The sequence below is a fragment of the Psilocybe cubensis genome, chromosome 4 (genome assembly GCF_017499595.1).
Source record: "Psilocybe cubensis strain MGC-MH-2018 chromosome 4, whole genome shotgun sequence".
Classification (NCBI taxonomy): domain Eukaryota; kingdom Fungi; phylum Basidiomycota; class Agaricomycetes; order Agaricales; family Agrocybaceae; genus Psilocybe; species Psilocybe cubensis.
Window position 1 is genome coordinate 145,519 of NC_063002.1, and position 16,690 is coordinate 162,208.

Consider the following 16,690-nt stretch of genomic DNA (forward strand, 5'->3'; position numbering starts at 1 on the left):
TAATGTATTTCTCTCCCTTTAACTGTCCCTTAATGCCTTCCGTCATGGCTATTTAGTATTAATCTATACGTACGTACTGGTAGGTCTAGACTCTCCGGGCACTTAGCTCTTCATTCGACTGAATCGCACCGTATCCAGGCACAGGCGCTGGCGCTAGTAACACCCTATTTCAACTGCATAATCCACTTGAACAATTCAGAAATTGTAATGGAGACACGCCACCTCCTGCTTTACCACTTATAATATAAGCTGGACGTTAAATTTTTGGAAAGGATTTTGGAGATTATATGCACTGTATATTCCCTCACTGAGTCCGCAGGCTTAAACAAGAAGTCACATAATACGCCACCTCCTTCACTGAGGAGATAATCGGCTGACGCTCCGAGTGCATTATCGCGCTTTCGAACTAACATATGGGCTAACACACAAAATACCATCTTCTTTACTGTTCAGGTCGCTTGTGGTATAGGCTGCTCCGCTTACGCACATATGGTAGGCGCTTATCCCGCCACCACCTCCACCATCACTCAACGCAATCAAGCAATATCGCATGCGGAGATGAGGTCAGACGTATTCACTAAGTTAAACTTTTGCAGCGCAGGGTCGACTGCCTCCGTATCCGTGCGATTAAGACGCCCATGCCATTTCTCCACTGACACTGTTCCACCAATCGGATCGCCAGAGATTTTATTCGTTCATGAATGAGACCCATGGGGTACTCTTCATGGTCAGCTGCGTGGCCTCGCTATCTATTACTATTATTGTCATCGCTATTAAGTGAATATGGATTTCTCCGCTGTTTGAGGACGCACAATTACTTGAACGTTGAGACATTAAATCCTCATTATCGTCGCAGCACCTGGCAAGCCTGGTCACAACTCAACCCATGATTACACATTAACGGGGCATTACAGTAATTTATTCTGATTTCTAATGACAACATAGCTAGGTTATGCATTCGAGTTAGAGTGAGGCATTTAACATTATAAGCTGCCACAATCGCTCCACAGATCATTAGCAACCCTGATAATACGCAACAAGCAACGCGATGAAGCCACAAAGTGTTAACCTTTGCATGTGCCAGCACAGGGTCACGGTCTTTTGGCCCCGTCAGCACGACGACACGACGACAACACGCTGAAACCGTCAATCTGCATCAATTATCAATCGGATTAGCAACCACTCGCGGCCCATGGGGTATGTCGCCAGCCAACTGCGTGGTTTTGAGATTATGCGTATAATAATATCCAGTAAAATGAGATACAATAATGTGCTGTTGCATGCATGGCTTTTGGTTTGGGTAATTTCTCGTTAAGGGACTGCCCGCTGTTCCAGGATGCGATCCCTCACACGTGAGCGAACATTGAGTTTGAACTTTGTAGACGATCACTTAAAGCCTCATTAACTTCGCACTTTCCAGACTAGAACGATAATGAACCCACGAAAGTAAAGGAGAATCAAGTTGTATGGAGCGAATGAAATACCTTCGGACCGAAAAACGACGGTGTTTGACAGGAGAGACAAGCCAATTACTTGATTTTAAGGGACGAGGGAGGCCAATTGACATTGGCAGTGCCGCGACGCCTCTTTTACTCGCTGCCTTGTTGGGAAAAAAAAAAAGAAAAACATACTCAGATTTGCATCGCCAGGTTGTCATATCATGGACGATGACATTGATAGAACAAAGTCATCCTTGACTGGTGAGTAACTATGATGTAAAGTGAGCAGATAGCGGTGCCTATTGGCAACCTGTCAGCCTAAACCTTCGACCTATCTCATTCTTCATCTGTCTGTCCGTAAACGACGTTCGATCTTCAAAAGGACTCTCCCGGGGGAGGCGTAGGAATATATTGATGACTATCAAGTGAGTATAGTAACCCTTTGACAGAGGAGAGCAACAGACCTTTACTCTATGTAATTACTTCAGTAATTAGCCAAATATTTGGGACAGCTAGTACTAATGCTGCGAACCCAATGAGTAAGATATCACAGAAGCCCAAAGGTTCTGGAATGCGCCCGCGCCACATTAGTTCAAGTTCTTAGTCCACTCATTGGCCCAGTACCCAGTTACGCCAGTCTTTCGGCGAAGATCTGCCCGCTGATTTTTGTTCCTCACTGCATACTAGGAGATACGTTAATGGTACAAAGTCCTTTTTATCCCCAACTTCCAACTCGGTACCGTAGGCCAAGCGGACGTAATAGAATTATATTTGAATATGTTGTGGGCATAGTTGGGGCCTGTCAATTTCCAGCGGAGCACCAATTATGTTGCTGCTCATTGTTATCATTTTAGAGTCCATTGACAAATCGTCGTAACTCAGCATCTCTTGGAAGATGGAAGAAATAATGTCATACCCCTGAGTCAACCATGCTTCGAATGTCTGTCTTCTCGACCAGGATAGTTGGAGCGAACGGCGTACTACGGAACCATGGGAAACAGGAAAGTGAAAACAAAAATGTCACCTGAGCGCCGAAAATCAAAGCGTTATGTACACTTGTCGCTGTTCCGCTGGACAAGTGACACTTCATTTCACGTATTGTCAGTGCCGTGTGGCGGTCAGATAACAGAAATGTGTGCCTCAGATTGTCAGATGTACATAACGCCCAGCCAACGATGACTATACTGCACACTGACATACTACATTCAACGTGGAAAGGCAACCGGTTGTTGAAGTAGATGATCCCTTTCAAATCCTCTCGATCATGGCAGTACCGCAAAGCAGTGTGTAAAAAGGAGAAAAATTACTCTCCGTTTAATTCTATCGGTCGGAGCCTGCCGCAGCGGCGCATCACGAGGGGAGGGGGTCCGAGTCGTAAAGCTTATGTTATGTTGCTCCCTTGCTGAACACACAGATAGTCAATTCAGATCCGGAAGGAAACAGGCGGATCTTGTGTTACATACAGTCTAATAGTATCTTGCTTACGTTCAAAAGGGCCACTGAAAAGTCCCTGATAGGAAGTCAATCAAGACGCCGAACGGCATCAAGGAAGAGACCGTTACTTATACAACTTTCTGGATGGGAATAGCGTCAATAATGCCTGGGGTTACAGACATAGCGGTAGCGAGCACATAGTAAAGAAGCATACATTCCAGAACATAGTTTCTTCCAGCGCTGGAGGTAGCTATGCCCATTTTCCGAAGGAGACATTGAGTGGAGATGAAACAAAGGTTCATATGGTTATCCAATACATCTGAATATAACCTTTGTATGGAACGCGTCTCAGCACTAGAGCGACATACAAATAAGATCGCACGCGGTGAATAGCCCTCAAACCCGACGACGGAATGCATAGAGGCTCAACCGCAAAAACCATATGGTAAGAGTCACTATGCAATCTGATGCTAAGAAGCCAAGGGCAAAGACAACTCGCCTGCTTCGCAGTTGTTCTTGAAAGTTCGATTGACAACCTGGGGCAACGGATATCGGAGCCTACACGATAAATATAATGACTGAAGAAAGTTTCAAGAGTCACCAGTCATGCAGAAGGTCTAATTCTAAAAAGCAACTTTGAATTCGCCCTCTCAAAAGCTTCCGCTGCGTGTCTATAAAATTGCGATGTGTTGACACAATTAATTATAGAGTCAACTACAACCGCTATGACATCGAGGTATCCTCAAGGAAAGTAAAAGAAAGGTTCAAGGGAAGACCGGTCCCTGAATTGGGGCAATGGCTGTCCTTGGAAGCAGTTCAAAAAGCTAATTTTGTGAAGGGGTCCCTTAAGCTTGGGAAGAAGCGTGATTCCTTGATCTGATCGGATTCATGATCATAGGCTTCGACGCGATATGATAAAGATATGTGATATGATATGTACTTATCCACTACGCACTACGCAGATGAAAAGACGAAGCCAGCTAAGTCTTGAATGAAGCGTGGTCTTGTGTCGAGAAGTCGATTGACACCCAATAGAAAGCATCAGTTAATCAAGACTACACGACATCCTCCGATATTTTGTCGATATGATACAGACTCTGCCCGGGAGAACATATCGATGTCCTGAGAGCGAGGTCAAGGGCATTGGCGAAAATAATACATGACCGAAGCTGAGAATGCAGGGAACAAAGGAAGTTTCGTACAAGTTACAGCAGCAGCGGAAATGAAGCAAGGGAAGAGGGAAGGACACGGACGGGTGCGATACGATATGACATGACATGGAAACGAAAAGTGAAAAAGTAATACCAGTACCACTACGTACTATTGAATGACATCAACCAACAAGAGAACAATGCGGTTCTCGCATTGTTCGTGGAGAAGCAGGGAAGTTGAATGAGGAATATGAAAGAACAAAGGAGAACAGGGAGATAAGCCCGAAACCTATCCATCCATCTCATCCACCCTATAGAAAGTAATCCGCAGGAGGTCGTTTCGCAGGTATTGATTTGACGTCCTAAAAATACCACACGCCACACCACGAAGCGAAGATCCAAAATTAGGGTGGGAACAATTTTTTTTGCGAAAAGGCACGAAACGGCAGCAAGCAAAGGAAGAATTATGTGCACCGAAAGGATGCAGAATAACAGCGGAAACACGGCGAAAGAGGCGAATAAAAGTCAGTTAAAAATTTCACAGCGGAGGAGAGAAAAATACCAAAAAGACGAAAACGTACCACCGGCGCATGGTTAAACACCTTGTATTCCTGTGCCAGATGTTCATCGAGCTCGAGGATGGAGGCTACATTCCCACACCTAAGTATAAAGCATAATCAGAGTTCAGATTACAGCGATAGACACAGCAAGGGAAACGGATAGGGATAAGGGCCTGGAAGAAGGTAGACAGTGAAGCACGGCATAACAGTATTTTTAGCATAAAGGGTTTATGAAATCATCCCTTGGGAACGCCTGTGCGCATGACACTGAACGGAAGTACAGTAAGGAAAAAGAGAAGAGAACACAACGCCACGCCACGCCACGAACTGCGACGAAAGACAGCTAACGGTCCCCGAGTTAACGGTGCGCCGTTGTTCTGCACCCTAGAAAAATTTTGGACACCACAGCACAAAAGAACACTCAGGCCAGGAGATAGGATAATGTCCAGATGTTGAGAAAACGGCCCACGATCTTATTTGATTGCATGGGTCCTTTTTCTTTTTGCAAGGTGCGGTACATGCGGCAAGAAAAGAAGCATGCTTTCCGTGGTATAGCATGGATGACGATGAGAAGAAGAACGGCCGTAGACCATAGATAACCCGAAGTGAGGGAGAGAAACGAGGTGTGAAGAAACGAGGCAGGGCGAAGACAGTGTGAGGACGTAAAGAAATGACGGTCGGGACAAGTGACATGGTAATGGGATCATGTAATGCACAGCAAGACGAGTCAAAAACGAGGCAGACACGCACGCTCAAGAGATTTAGAAATCCAATGACGCCCACCAAAAAAAGATAAGAAAAAGAAACGCGAGGCAGAAAATGCGACGCCCAGAACAAGGACAAGAAAAAAATAATAATTCAAGGCAATACGCACCGATAACAGTAATTCGGTGCGCTCCAGACAGTCACGATCGTCTGATCAAACATAAGCTTGAATCCTTCCATTGCAAGTTGATGGGCGCGCGCGATGAGGTCGATCGCATTATTATGTGCGAAAATCTTCGTCGTGTCCGCACCGAATAAGAAGCCGGCACCGCGCGGCGAAAGACCCCATCCTTGGATATCTACAACGAAAATTTAGAAAAAAATCAACTTCTCTGTCCCATTGCGAAGAAGAACTAGAGAAGGAGCGGGAAAAGAGCGCAGGCGAGAGCGAGAAACTCACCATCTGGATCGGACCACAGCAGATCACACATAGGCCCGTCATGCGGCACCTCCTGTTTTCGGTCTATAGCGCGGATCTACAAAAACGGAAAGGAAAAAGAAAGGTGCGTTATTAAGTATACAAATTTTTAACGGGGTGCAGATGATCATGAGCCGTGCATGACGAGATGATTAGCGTAAAAAGTGAAGTTCAGACAATGAAGGGCGGGTACGGTACATGAGCCCCGGCCTCGTTGACCGACGGGCCCGATCATGAATGCAATGGATGATGACGATGCTAATCAGGCAAGCCGACCCCCTGCAACATACCCCAAAATGAAGTGCAAAAAATAAAATAAAAAGCAGAATAAAGATATCTCGCTCACCTGATCAATACTATTCAAATTCGGACTCAACCCTCCATGCACACAAAACACCCTACCATCCACAATCGCGCCCAGAGCAAGGTAATCAAACACCTCACAGCACCACCGCCACACATTGCTGCTACCATACTTCCTCTGACATTCGTCGTAAAAGCCGTACACCTGCGTGATCTGCCGCGACTCGTGGTTGCCCCTAATAAGCGTGATGCGCTCCGGGTAGCGCACTTTCAGCGCGAGGAGGAGGAGGAAAGTTTCGACGCTGTAGAAGCCTCTGTCGACGAAGTCGCCTGTGTTGTTTGGGTGGTTTGATTGATTGATTGAGGGTGTGCGTGGGTGTTCATGGGTGTGTGCGTGGGAAGAATAGAAGCAGGATGGTTCGGGTGTTGTTGGAGTAGATAGATGGAGGTTAGGAGGAGTCAAGACGGAACATGCGAAGCATTATTCCGGTGATGGGTGAAGACACAATTATGACCATGAGCGCGAGACAGCGCGGAGTGGCAGTGAGGGTGAGAGCGGCGGTGTGTATGTCGAAGACGGTTAAGGCGGGTAAATCGAAGCACCGCCGTTGTGATATTGATAGACGCATACGCAGCGGGTAGATAATCAAAAGTGGGTGTCGCAGAAAGAGAGAAACAAGAATAAGTCAGCATATTTCACGTAACCCAGGCACAGTAACAAGGTTGATTAATACTCAAGGGAGAAACGAAAGCAACGAAAATCGACAAGGGGGAGCAACGAAAGCAAGAACGACAGATTGCGCAGTATTAACGTACCCATGAACAAATAGTTGGTCTCTGGACAGAACCCGCCGACCTTGAACAGCTCCATAAGGTCGAAAAACTGACCATGGATATCTCCACATATCTACCCGTCGATGTCGATGCAAGAGAAACCGCAAAAGATAGATAACGGGTGGGGGAAGTTATGATTCGCCGGTCGAGGTGGTAACCAACAAGAAAAGAAACCCATTAGAAACCCCCACCCCGCAATCCACGAAAACACCAATGATCATAACATTGGCGTGGAGAAAAGAAGAAGTATAGAGTCCATTCGGGGATCGGTTGAAAACATTCAATTTTGGATCGTCGTATTTTAACATGGGCGTGGGGGTGTGAGTTTGTGTATGATAAATGTATGCGTTCGAGTCGTTGTCGTCGCGGCGGAAAAAGTCGAGGAGTTGCATTGAAAACCATTTGACGTGATCATGATGGTTTGTGTACCGTGTGGGATCGATACGACGAAAGAGGTTCACAGATTTCGTCGAGCGCCGAAAGTTGGGTGGGAACCGCCAATATGTCGAAGCACAATTGCAGAAAAAGGAAGAATCAAAGGGAGGTGATGAAGAAAAAAAAACCAAGTCGTCAGGTACAGCGCTTGGTATCGTTGACAGATGAAATAAAACAGGTGGGTAGATGGATAAACGAACAACCCAATCCACGTTCGAATCAGGATGCAGATCTTCTTGTGCTCCACTTTCGAAACAACAACAATACCGCCAACAAAGGGAACACAAAGTGAAGTGCCAAACCGAAAAAAAAGTTTCAATTCCAAACAAGAAAAAATACGCACCGTTACAGGCGAATCCACAACTTGGACGTTTCCCTCTTCAATCAGAATCTCCCGAGCCTTCAAACATAGCCGCTTGACCTGTTCCTCCGAAATAGGCTCGCACCGCGTCAGCTGCTCTATCTGTCTGCGATCCCAATATCAATCCAGGAGGGTATATCGCGGTAAATCGTTGATCATGCGCATGGTGAAGTATCGGGCGGTTCGTATATGCGTCGCAGCCATCCCGTCGAGTCATATCCATGACGTAGTGAAGGCCAGATGACAGAACGGGTCGTCGATGGCGTCGAATTGGTTGCGTTTTGTCGTTGTATGGGGAATATATCGACGTTGTGATTGACGACAGCGACGGGCGAACAATGGAAGCACCAATCCAATCCATGAAAGCCGGGAAACCAAAAATGACAAATCCAGTACATTCGTTCATAGCAGAACGCAAAAAAATCGTGACATCGGTGGTTTTGGAAGTGTGATCATCAAACCCAAACCAAATCAAAATATAGAAAAAAGAGGAGCAAAGAGCGGATGTGTTCAGAAAAATAAGAGTATCATTAGTTAGACATCATCAACGCACAGAGATAGTGAAAAAAAAAGCAAAGTATAGAACTCACTTATCGAGATCGCTAGGCATTAAATGTAAACGTATCACCAATAACCCAAGATATCCTCCAGAATCCCAACCCGCGATGCCTTTAAACGTGCACGCGTTTCGCGTCTATCAAGTTCTAAATGAACCAACCAACCAACCAAGGAGAAAGAATACCTCTCTATCACGTCTTATTCCGTCCTTAACCCTATCCCGACACTTCCAAGATGAGATACACCGTAAATGGGAGCAGGAGAGTGTGATGATGGTCGGTGTAGGAAGACAAAAGCTAGCCGCTGCACCACACCGCACGGTGCACGGTGCACGGTACAAGCGTGACTTTCCCGGATGCAAAATAAATTATCGCATCATCCGGAAAGGGCACAGCCACGGAGCATCATCATCAACTCTATGCTCCGAATCCTTACCCCAACCCTGTGCGCTAAAGCCTAAAGATCCTACACCACGGCGACTGACCCTTACCCACTTACCAAAAAATCAATCAATCAATCAATCCAAACGAAAAGCCGACGGTAAAACCGTGCTCCAACGAGTCAACGACCCCGCCAATTTCATTTCAGCGGTACCGTTACCGTACAATACCCCTGAAATTTCATTTCATTTCAGCGTAAGTATGCAGTAAGTAGCTAAAAAGTTCATTTCCAAAACCAAAACCAAACGCCTCGGAGAAAGGTCATCAGAGCACAGATTGCATTGAACTTGAAATCGACCAGTGTTAAATTTTAATTTCGACTACGACCATGGGGGTTTATACAATGTACACTACAGTTAACGACAATCAATATGTAGATGACGTCGAGTAAAAAGTAAAATTTGAGGTGTTTATCGAAAGCTAGCTAGCAAGGGGCAAAGACAAGGACAAGGACAAAGACATGGACAAGGACAGGACAAAAAAAAGACGGGTTTTCAGTATGTAAACGGCATGTAAGCATGTAAGTATGTAACAGAGAAAAAAAAACAAACCAAAAAAAGCAAGAAAAGAAATCTGAATCCAAGAAAGAGAGTGAACATGTACAACGATACAAGCTAAACAACAAGGGAGGGTAGATTGCGTTGTGTTTGTTGGGATAGAAATAAATAGTGTTGATGCTCAGCGATGGTAATGGAGACAACACCCCACAAGCACAATAGCGCATAAGCGGGGGTGTAGATAGTACAAAGAGACCCAAATTTCTAGAAGATGTATATGACAAAATGGCATAAGCCAAACAAAAAAGAGAAGCACGACACAGACAGAGACAGAGAGAAAAAAAATCAAAAAAGAAAAAAGCAAAAGACGAACTCAAACGAGCGTAGCACCGACACTCCTCCTCATCCCACTCTCCGTCTTCCACGCACCATGGCTCAACGAATGATGCGCATGAGGATGCGCATGCTGACTCTGATGTCCATACTGCTGCTGATGATGCCCATACTGCTGTTGCTGCTGCTGTTGCTGATGATGCTGCTGCTGATGGTAATACGAATCACCACCCATCGGCTGGGACTGCGTATGATGGATATACGACGACGCCTGCACCTGAGCCGCCTGAGCCTGAGCTTGAGCCGCCTGCGCCTGTGCATGCGCCTGACCAAACGGCAACGGCAGCCTATGCTGCGCCTGCTGAGGCTGCGGCTGCATAACACCCACATCCGACTCTCTCCTCAAATACCTCTCCGACTGCTGCTGAATAGGCGCCAAAATCGGTGGCGGGCTCGCGTTGAACCGTGCCCCCGAAACACTGTTCCCAGCGACGACACTTGTGCTCGATGTCGGCGAAACCGATCCCGACGCGGACGTCGCGCCATGCAGACTCGACGTATACCCCAAAGTCTGCTGATGCGCATGATGGTGCTGCTCAACAGACTGCTGCGGTTGTTGAACCATACTATGGTGATACGAGCTACCTTCCACCTGCTGCTGCTGCTGCTGATGTTGGAAAACAGAGTAGGACGAGGGCGAGGCAGAACCTGCACTCGACGACTGCGGGTGCTGTGAATACGAAGCCTGCGATTGCGGATGCGAAATGTGCGAGATAGAGTGCCGCGAGTGCGGGCTGTGCCCCCGGCTCTGGCTCTGCTGCCCCTCCTGCTGGATCGTCGCAATAGGCGGGTACCCATCATGCTGCACCGAAGACGACGACGACGACGATGCATACCCTCCAACCGACGACGAGTGCGAATGAGAATGAGAATGCGAATGCGAAGACGAGGACGAAGCGCCCGGAGAGGCAGACGACGAAGACGAGGACAGGTGCGGCGCAGGGGCTATCGGCGTGGTATGCACGTACGTATACCCCGCACCGTTCCCGCTCTGGCTCGGCGACTGCTCCTGGTACGTCGTCGTCGCATGCCTATAAGAATAGCCCGAGCTGGAACTCGAGCCGTTGGTGGTGCTATTATTACCGTGGTGACTCGTGTTCGCGTTGGAGTAACTCTGGCTTTGACTTTGATTCTGATTCTGGGAATGCGAGGACATCGGTGCCATGTGGTGTGTCTGCTGGTGGTGGTGGTGCTGAGAGTGAGATTGTGAATGCGAATGATGCGGGGAGGAAGACGAGTACGAGGAGAGCTGCGGCGACGCGGCCGATGCGGACAAGGGCGAATGGGATCCCGTGCGCAGCGGCAGCGGCAGTGTTGCTGTTGCAGGTAAAGTAGCGTGGGCGAGCGGAGGTGGCGAGTCTGGAGGGCTCACGTCGTGGTGTCCGTGGTGGTTTTGGGTGTGGTGGTGCGAGCCGTGGTGGGCGTACAGACGTGCAGGCTCGAGCGCAGGGGGAGGAGAGAGCGGTGGGGTCACAGGAAGACTGGGTTCCATAGACAAGGGTGTAGATGCGGTGGTGTGGTTGTTTGACCCATTTGAAGAGGGTGTAGCAGATGAGGAGGGCGGGGGAGGCAGTGAGCCTTTCTTCAAGATGCGGCCAGTTGAGCCTGCGCGAGTCGAGCTACGGCGAGATCCTGGAGAAAGGTGGATCCGATAGCTGTGTAGAACAGCAAGTCAGCGCTGTGTCGAAATAGCCGAATATCCCAAAGACACCATAACCAAAGCTCCAATACAACATCACCACAAGGAAGAAGAAGGGGGAAAATCAGAACGGAAGAAAAGGAAAAGAGACGTACTGCTGCTGCAAGTTGTCCTGGCGCGAGCACCGCGTTTCGCAACCGGGGAAGGGGCATTTGTGGTTGCGTTCACCGGTGTGTACGCGAGAGTGCCTGGCGAGATGGCCGCTGGTGGTGAACGCCCGGTCACATGTACCGCATACGTGCTTCTTCTTGGCGCCCGGGGTTGTACTGGCTGCGCTGCTGCTTGTATTGCTGCTGTTGCTGTTCGAGTGACTATGGTGGGTCTGGTGGGCGGAGACGGGGGAGAGCGGTGGGGACGCAGAGGATGAGGACGAGTCGTGGAGATATTGGGAGTTGGAGAACTGTGAGTGGTAGAACTGGGCGGATATGTGTTTGACAGACTCGACGCGAGGCATGGCTGTTTGTCGAGAGAGGAGAAGTGGAAAAGTGTGCTAAGGGAAAGGCCAAAAAGCGAAGATGGGCGGTAAATATAAAGAGATCACGACTCGCGCTGTGGATCTGTCAGTGCTGCAAAAGGGGGATTCTTGGCGCATGAGAATTGAATAAAATAAAAAACATTAATTCCGTTTTAGACACTGTCAATTTGGGAACATATCAAAACGAATAAATAAATTCTTCCATCAATTTCTTCTCTTTTAGGTTAAAATCCGTGCCCATCGAAGCCCCCAAATCTAAGGCACGTGGCAACCAGCCTGGCTTCCTTCCTCCAGCCTTTTGCGATGCCTGCCTCCTCTGCCTCACCCCCCAAAACATTTGTTTTGTCTCGTCATAATTATATCGGTCCCATAGCCGCATTCGCATCATCCACTTCCTGGGCCCTTCTTATCTCTTTATGCCTGCCTCCCAGTTTCCCCACAAACATCCTGCCCTCGTCCTTGTAAAAATAATAATAGCCTTCTTTCTTCTCGTGTTTCACCGTTGACGCATTCTTGCATACGCACAAACTAGAACCCATACGCCAGACTCCAAACCAGACCCAAAGGTGCGTTTGTCCTCTCTTTGTCAGGCACCAATTTCCGTCATTCGTACACGTAAAAATTTGCCACTAGATAATATTCGGTTCGCCAATTAGATCGCCTCTCTCCACCATCCCCTGTCGTCTTTCGTCCAATCATCCAACAAAAAAAGTTACATAACCCATCCCAATACATACAAAACATACATACCTCTCTCAACCAGCACAACACAACACTGACGGAATGTTGACTACACATACAGTCACCCTTCCCCATACGTTTTAGGTCTGGCTATCATATCAATTCATCTATTTATCTGGGTCACGGACATCTTTTATGTATCTATCTATACATCTCTCCAGTCTACAGATCCCGTTTCCGCATATTCCAGATCCTGGGAAACGAGATGATACTTCTACCTCCGTTAGGGTCTTCCCCCCTAGTCCCTACACAGTCTTGTCCGGCTCACACCCTCCTTACTGGCTGCACCCACCCGAATGCGGTGGGCAAGGCATCCACCTACGGCTCGGCTTACTGGGGAAGTCCGATATTTATCGGTCTTCACCGCATCGATTTCGATCACTCCAAATTCAATTCAATTCAATACATTGCATTTTGGCATTCCGCCGTTCGTTCCTCTCAGAGTTGATCAGGAGGGATGAGAGGGGGGGGCGGTTAAGTCAGTGCGTTCGTTCATACACTGTTCATACATACGTACGTTAATTTCCCTGCGTTGCGCTGTTTCGGCTTTTCATTCAAAAGGTGAACTGCACATGAATCTAGTCTAAAAGAGGGAATCCGGGACCGACACGACCAAAGATGCGAATTATGAATTTGTTGCCACGCCGCCGCCCGCGTTCGCGCTAGCACAACAGCAACAGCCTCGCTCACCTCACCAGTCTAAAGTCTCCCGCACGCACTCCCCAGCAGTCCGAACGCTGCGACAGCGATACGTACGATAAGTAATATACGCACATTACTCATTGAAAAACTCAGAAGTCGCTCTGCACATGCACAACGCTTCTCTGCCTGCATATAGCAAATACCTAATCCATCTGGCATCAACGGCGTGTGTGCGTGCGCCTGCCTTGTTTTCAAACTTCAACGACAATCTCGCGTTCTTCGCCTTCTCAAATTCTCAAATTCTCGACTTCTCATATTCCCAATCCCCGAAAAGGGCGGGGGGTCATCCCCGACTCCTGTTACTATCAGATATAATAATATAAGTAGTCAGATACTATCGGAGGCATCGCGGGAGTCTTGTATTACTATTACTATTAGATGTTATTACTATTACTACATACTAGTCAGGTGAGGTTCTTGTTCTATCGTACCAGGCCAGGATCGGCGATAGACGCCGTGACGTCTGAGACGGCGTCAGTAAGGCCATCCACTTTACCAAGAGCATCAATGAGAGATAAGTGATTATGTACATACGTGCTTAGATTAAGAAGAACAAGAACAAGAAGTCGGGCCAATATTACATAGGAAGAAGTGCATATACGTATACATACAATGGCAGATGCTACCTGTAACCTGAGTGCCATTTTGCAATTCATTCCAACATATAGAGCGTTATGAAAGTCAGTCAGTCAGATCGTATTATATCCCAATGACTCTGAATGAGTAATGATATACCCCAGAGTAGTATCAATCACCATCATTTTGTATGTACCTCGCCTTCATCGCCATAATATAAACAATCACAATGACGGATGACTCGTAGTCGTCAATCCAGAGTACAATGATGACTACAATACAATGCAGTGCAAGTAAAGCATATACGACAGAGACGCGATACAAATTAATCCCGAAACCAAGTTGCCTCAATCCGTTAACTTAAGGTTTCCAACTTTGTTTATCTCAATCTCCATCCCAGCGCTAAATCAAAGTCAGTAAAACAATCATGATCTATCAGATCATGGATGTTCCATCCACACCCAACGTTGGCAATTGATAATCGGAATCAACACCGGTATCTTTAATAAAGGACCCCTCTTTCAATTAAGTGTTCAGTATACAAGACTTATCAGTCCACCCACGACGGACAACTTGAAAAATTGCAATCAATTATCGCTGATTACACTCGTACGTGCGGCATCATCACCCAACGGACAAACACACACGTATCCAATGCGCACGGTACCACGCGCACCGTCCCATCGCCAAACCCCTCTCCCGACCGAACGCTCCGACGCAGAGCAGTCACACCGACCGACAAACGCGATGCATAAGTAGTGACTGTCCAGTTGCTTAAAAATCCAGCAAAAAAACGTCATATGTTCACCAGAAGCGTTGCACAACCGTGGGCGGGTGGGGCTTCGTATTTTCCCGTTTTCCCGCTCCACTGACAGACGAAGCGTAGCGCACAGACCACACCACCCACACTCCCAACTCACACTTCACTTCGCAGAAATCTATCCCGCGAGGGCAGGCACGCGGATGAGGTCAGAGATCCAGTCTACAGGCTGATACTCGATAGTTGATAACTATCAGTATACCGTCATAACCCACAGCACAACAAAAGAAATCTTGAGTCTTGAGACCTCGACGCTACGCACCCCCTGAGTGTGACCAACGAACTTATGAAAGCGCATTTGCAGCATCTATCAAGTGATCATATCACACCGCACAGTCGGTTGTGATTCTGCGAATGGAGGTGCGCGTGTGCCATGCACCATGTTTGTTTGTTTTTTTTTTTGGCGGCTAGCGGCGACAAGCAGGCCCGGAATGAACATGTCGGTGTTAGATTTAGGATTTAGGAGGCCAGGTGGACATAGCTCGAGGCACGCAGACCGATCTTGGAATTGGGTTGTCCGGAATGACACCTTTAGTTCAGCCTTTTTTCACACAATCGCGTTGGTTGCAAACTCTAGCAGAACTCAAAACTATTAGGGAAATACACTGTATGTTTTTTTCTGAACGGTCACAAGCTCCTGCCGAAGAATACTAAAGCGTGTATATACTTAGAAAAGAAGGTATATACACTGTGGGAAAAACTTAAACTGAGGCGCCCATTGAACCTTACAAATCGGTTGAACAAAAGAAGTGCGGTAGACAATATACAATCACCAACGACGCACAACCACTCGATTACAAAAACAATACAAAGGACTATGTACACGATGTGAACTAAAGACGTTGTTCAATTTGAGAAGAAAACCAACGATCACAAACAAAGAGTGATTCATACACCAGTAAAACTCAACGAGCGCCTTCGGCATACAAGTAATAAAAGAAAGCAGGTTCATTAAACCTCGGAACTCGGTCAGTGTCCAGAAAGCTGGGGTGCGCTTGGCTGCTAACGATGATCACAGGAAGTCATCGACGAGCACCGACCGACCAGTGACCGACCTCATGTCCAATAATTACATGCCTCGAGGACATTTAACAATCAGCGAAGCAGAAAAGTCACCTCGCATTTGAATAAAGCTCCAGTCTTTGCTTGCCGCATGCCCAATGCTCCGCTCCCCAAGTCATCATGATGAATGCCTTTGAATATAAACATTTATGTCTAGGTAATCAGAACATCGATGACTCCCCTCTAATATGTAAACATACGAAGAAATGGAACGTGAAGATTATTAAAGTTCTGATCTAACCTCATGAGAAGCATACAACCTATAGTATTGACCGCTTTTAATGTGCCCGAGATAATGGAAGACTTTTTGGTAAATCACAGAATATCTAATCTAAATACTCACCACCTGCCCACAATTTCATCATTGAATGTTATGTCATGTATATAGAATGCAGAGATAGGTGATCATAATTCTGTTATCAGAAAACCGCTGCCTAAATACTTGCCTTCTTACAGGTTTCGAACGGTAGTGCAGGAGGTAGGCCGCCGTGAGTATGTATTGAGTGATCAGGAACGGTTATTATGTCCGATATCTTGGTGCGACTACATGATTCTAGTACATACTACACTGAACGTGCGTGCAGAAGCCATGAGCTACTCAGTGGAGTACCCTACGCAGTACGCACACCACAAAACGATTACACTGAAAGACTCCACCCAGTACCAACGCCTACGGCCTCCAAGGCTCTTCAGCGACACTCAGATATCAACACAAGCCATCATAACTGAATATCCCACATCTGAACCCGCCCCTACCGGGACTTGATCCTCGAAATTCCTCGTTTCAGGGTTCAGATTTTCCCAAGGCAGAAAAAGAATCAAGGTACATTACCAATGGCCTGATCGAGTCGGTGGCTGTGAAATGACAGGGTCTAGGGTCTGCGCTACGGCTCTTCTAGTCCTGACTTATCTCCTTTTGCATAGATTCGCCTGGGGCGGGGGCCAGCTGGACGACGTAGTAAAGGGGATACGCATAGTTAAGGTCATTGGCGTGATAAATGGATCTCCTTGGACAGCTGCAGTGCTT

At 47.2% G+C, this 16,690-nt stretch overlaps 2 protein-coding genes across 2 annotated transcripts; both read right to left on the bottom strand.

Annotated features, from left to right (window-relative positions):
* Positions 1–4,335: 4,335 nt before the first annotated feature.
* On the bottom strand, positions 4,336–8,310 carry JR316_0004167 (Serine/threonine-protein phosphatase 4 catalytic subunit; the record flags this gene model as incomplete). The annotated part of the gene is made up of 8 exons (XM_047889936.1): positions 4,336–4,386; positions 4,606–4,684; positions 5,459–5,648; positions 5,750–5,825; positions 6,114–6,400; positions 6,887–6,977; positions 7,683–7,806; positions 8,291–8,310. 8 exons carry the CDS (start codon positions 8,308–8,310, stop codon positions 4,336–4,338), a joined length of 918 nt encoding a protein of 305 aa, XP_047749697.1.
* Positions 8,311–9,568: 1,258 nt separating this feature from the next.
* JR316_0004168 (Transcriptional regulator NRG1) lies at positions 9,569–11,741 on the bottom strand (the record flags this gene model as incomplete). The annotated part of the gene is made up of 2 exons (XM_047889937.1): positions 9,569–11,243; positions 11,383–11,741. The coding sequence occupies 2 exons, from the start codon at positions 11,739–11,741 to the stop codon at positions 9,569–9,571; spliced, it is 2,034 nt and encodes a 677-aa protein (XP_047749698.1).
* Between the last annotated feature and the right edge of the window lie 4,949 nt (positions 11,742–16,690).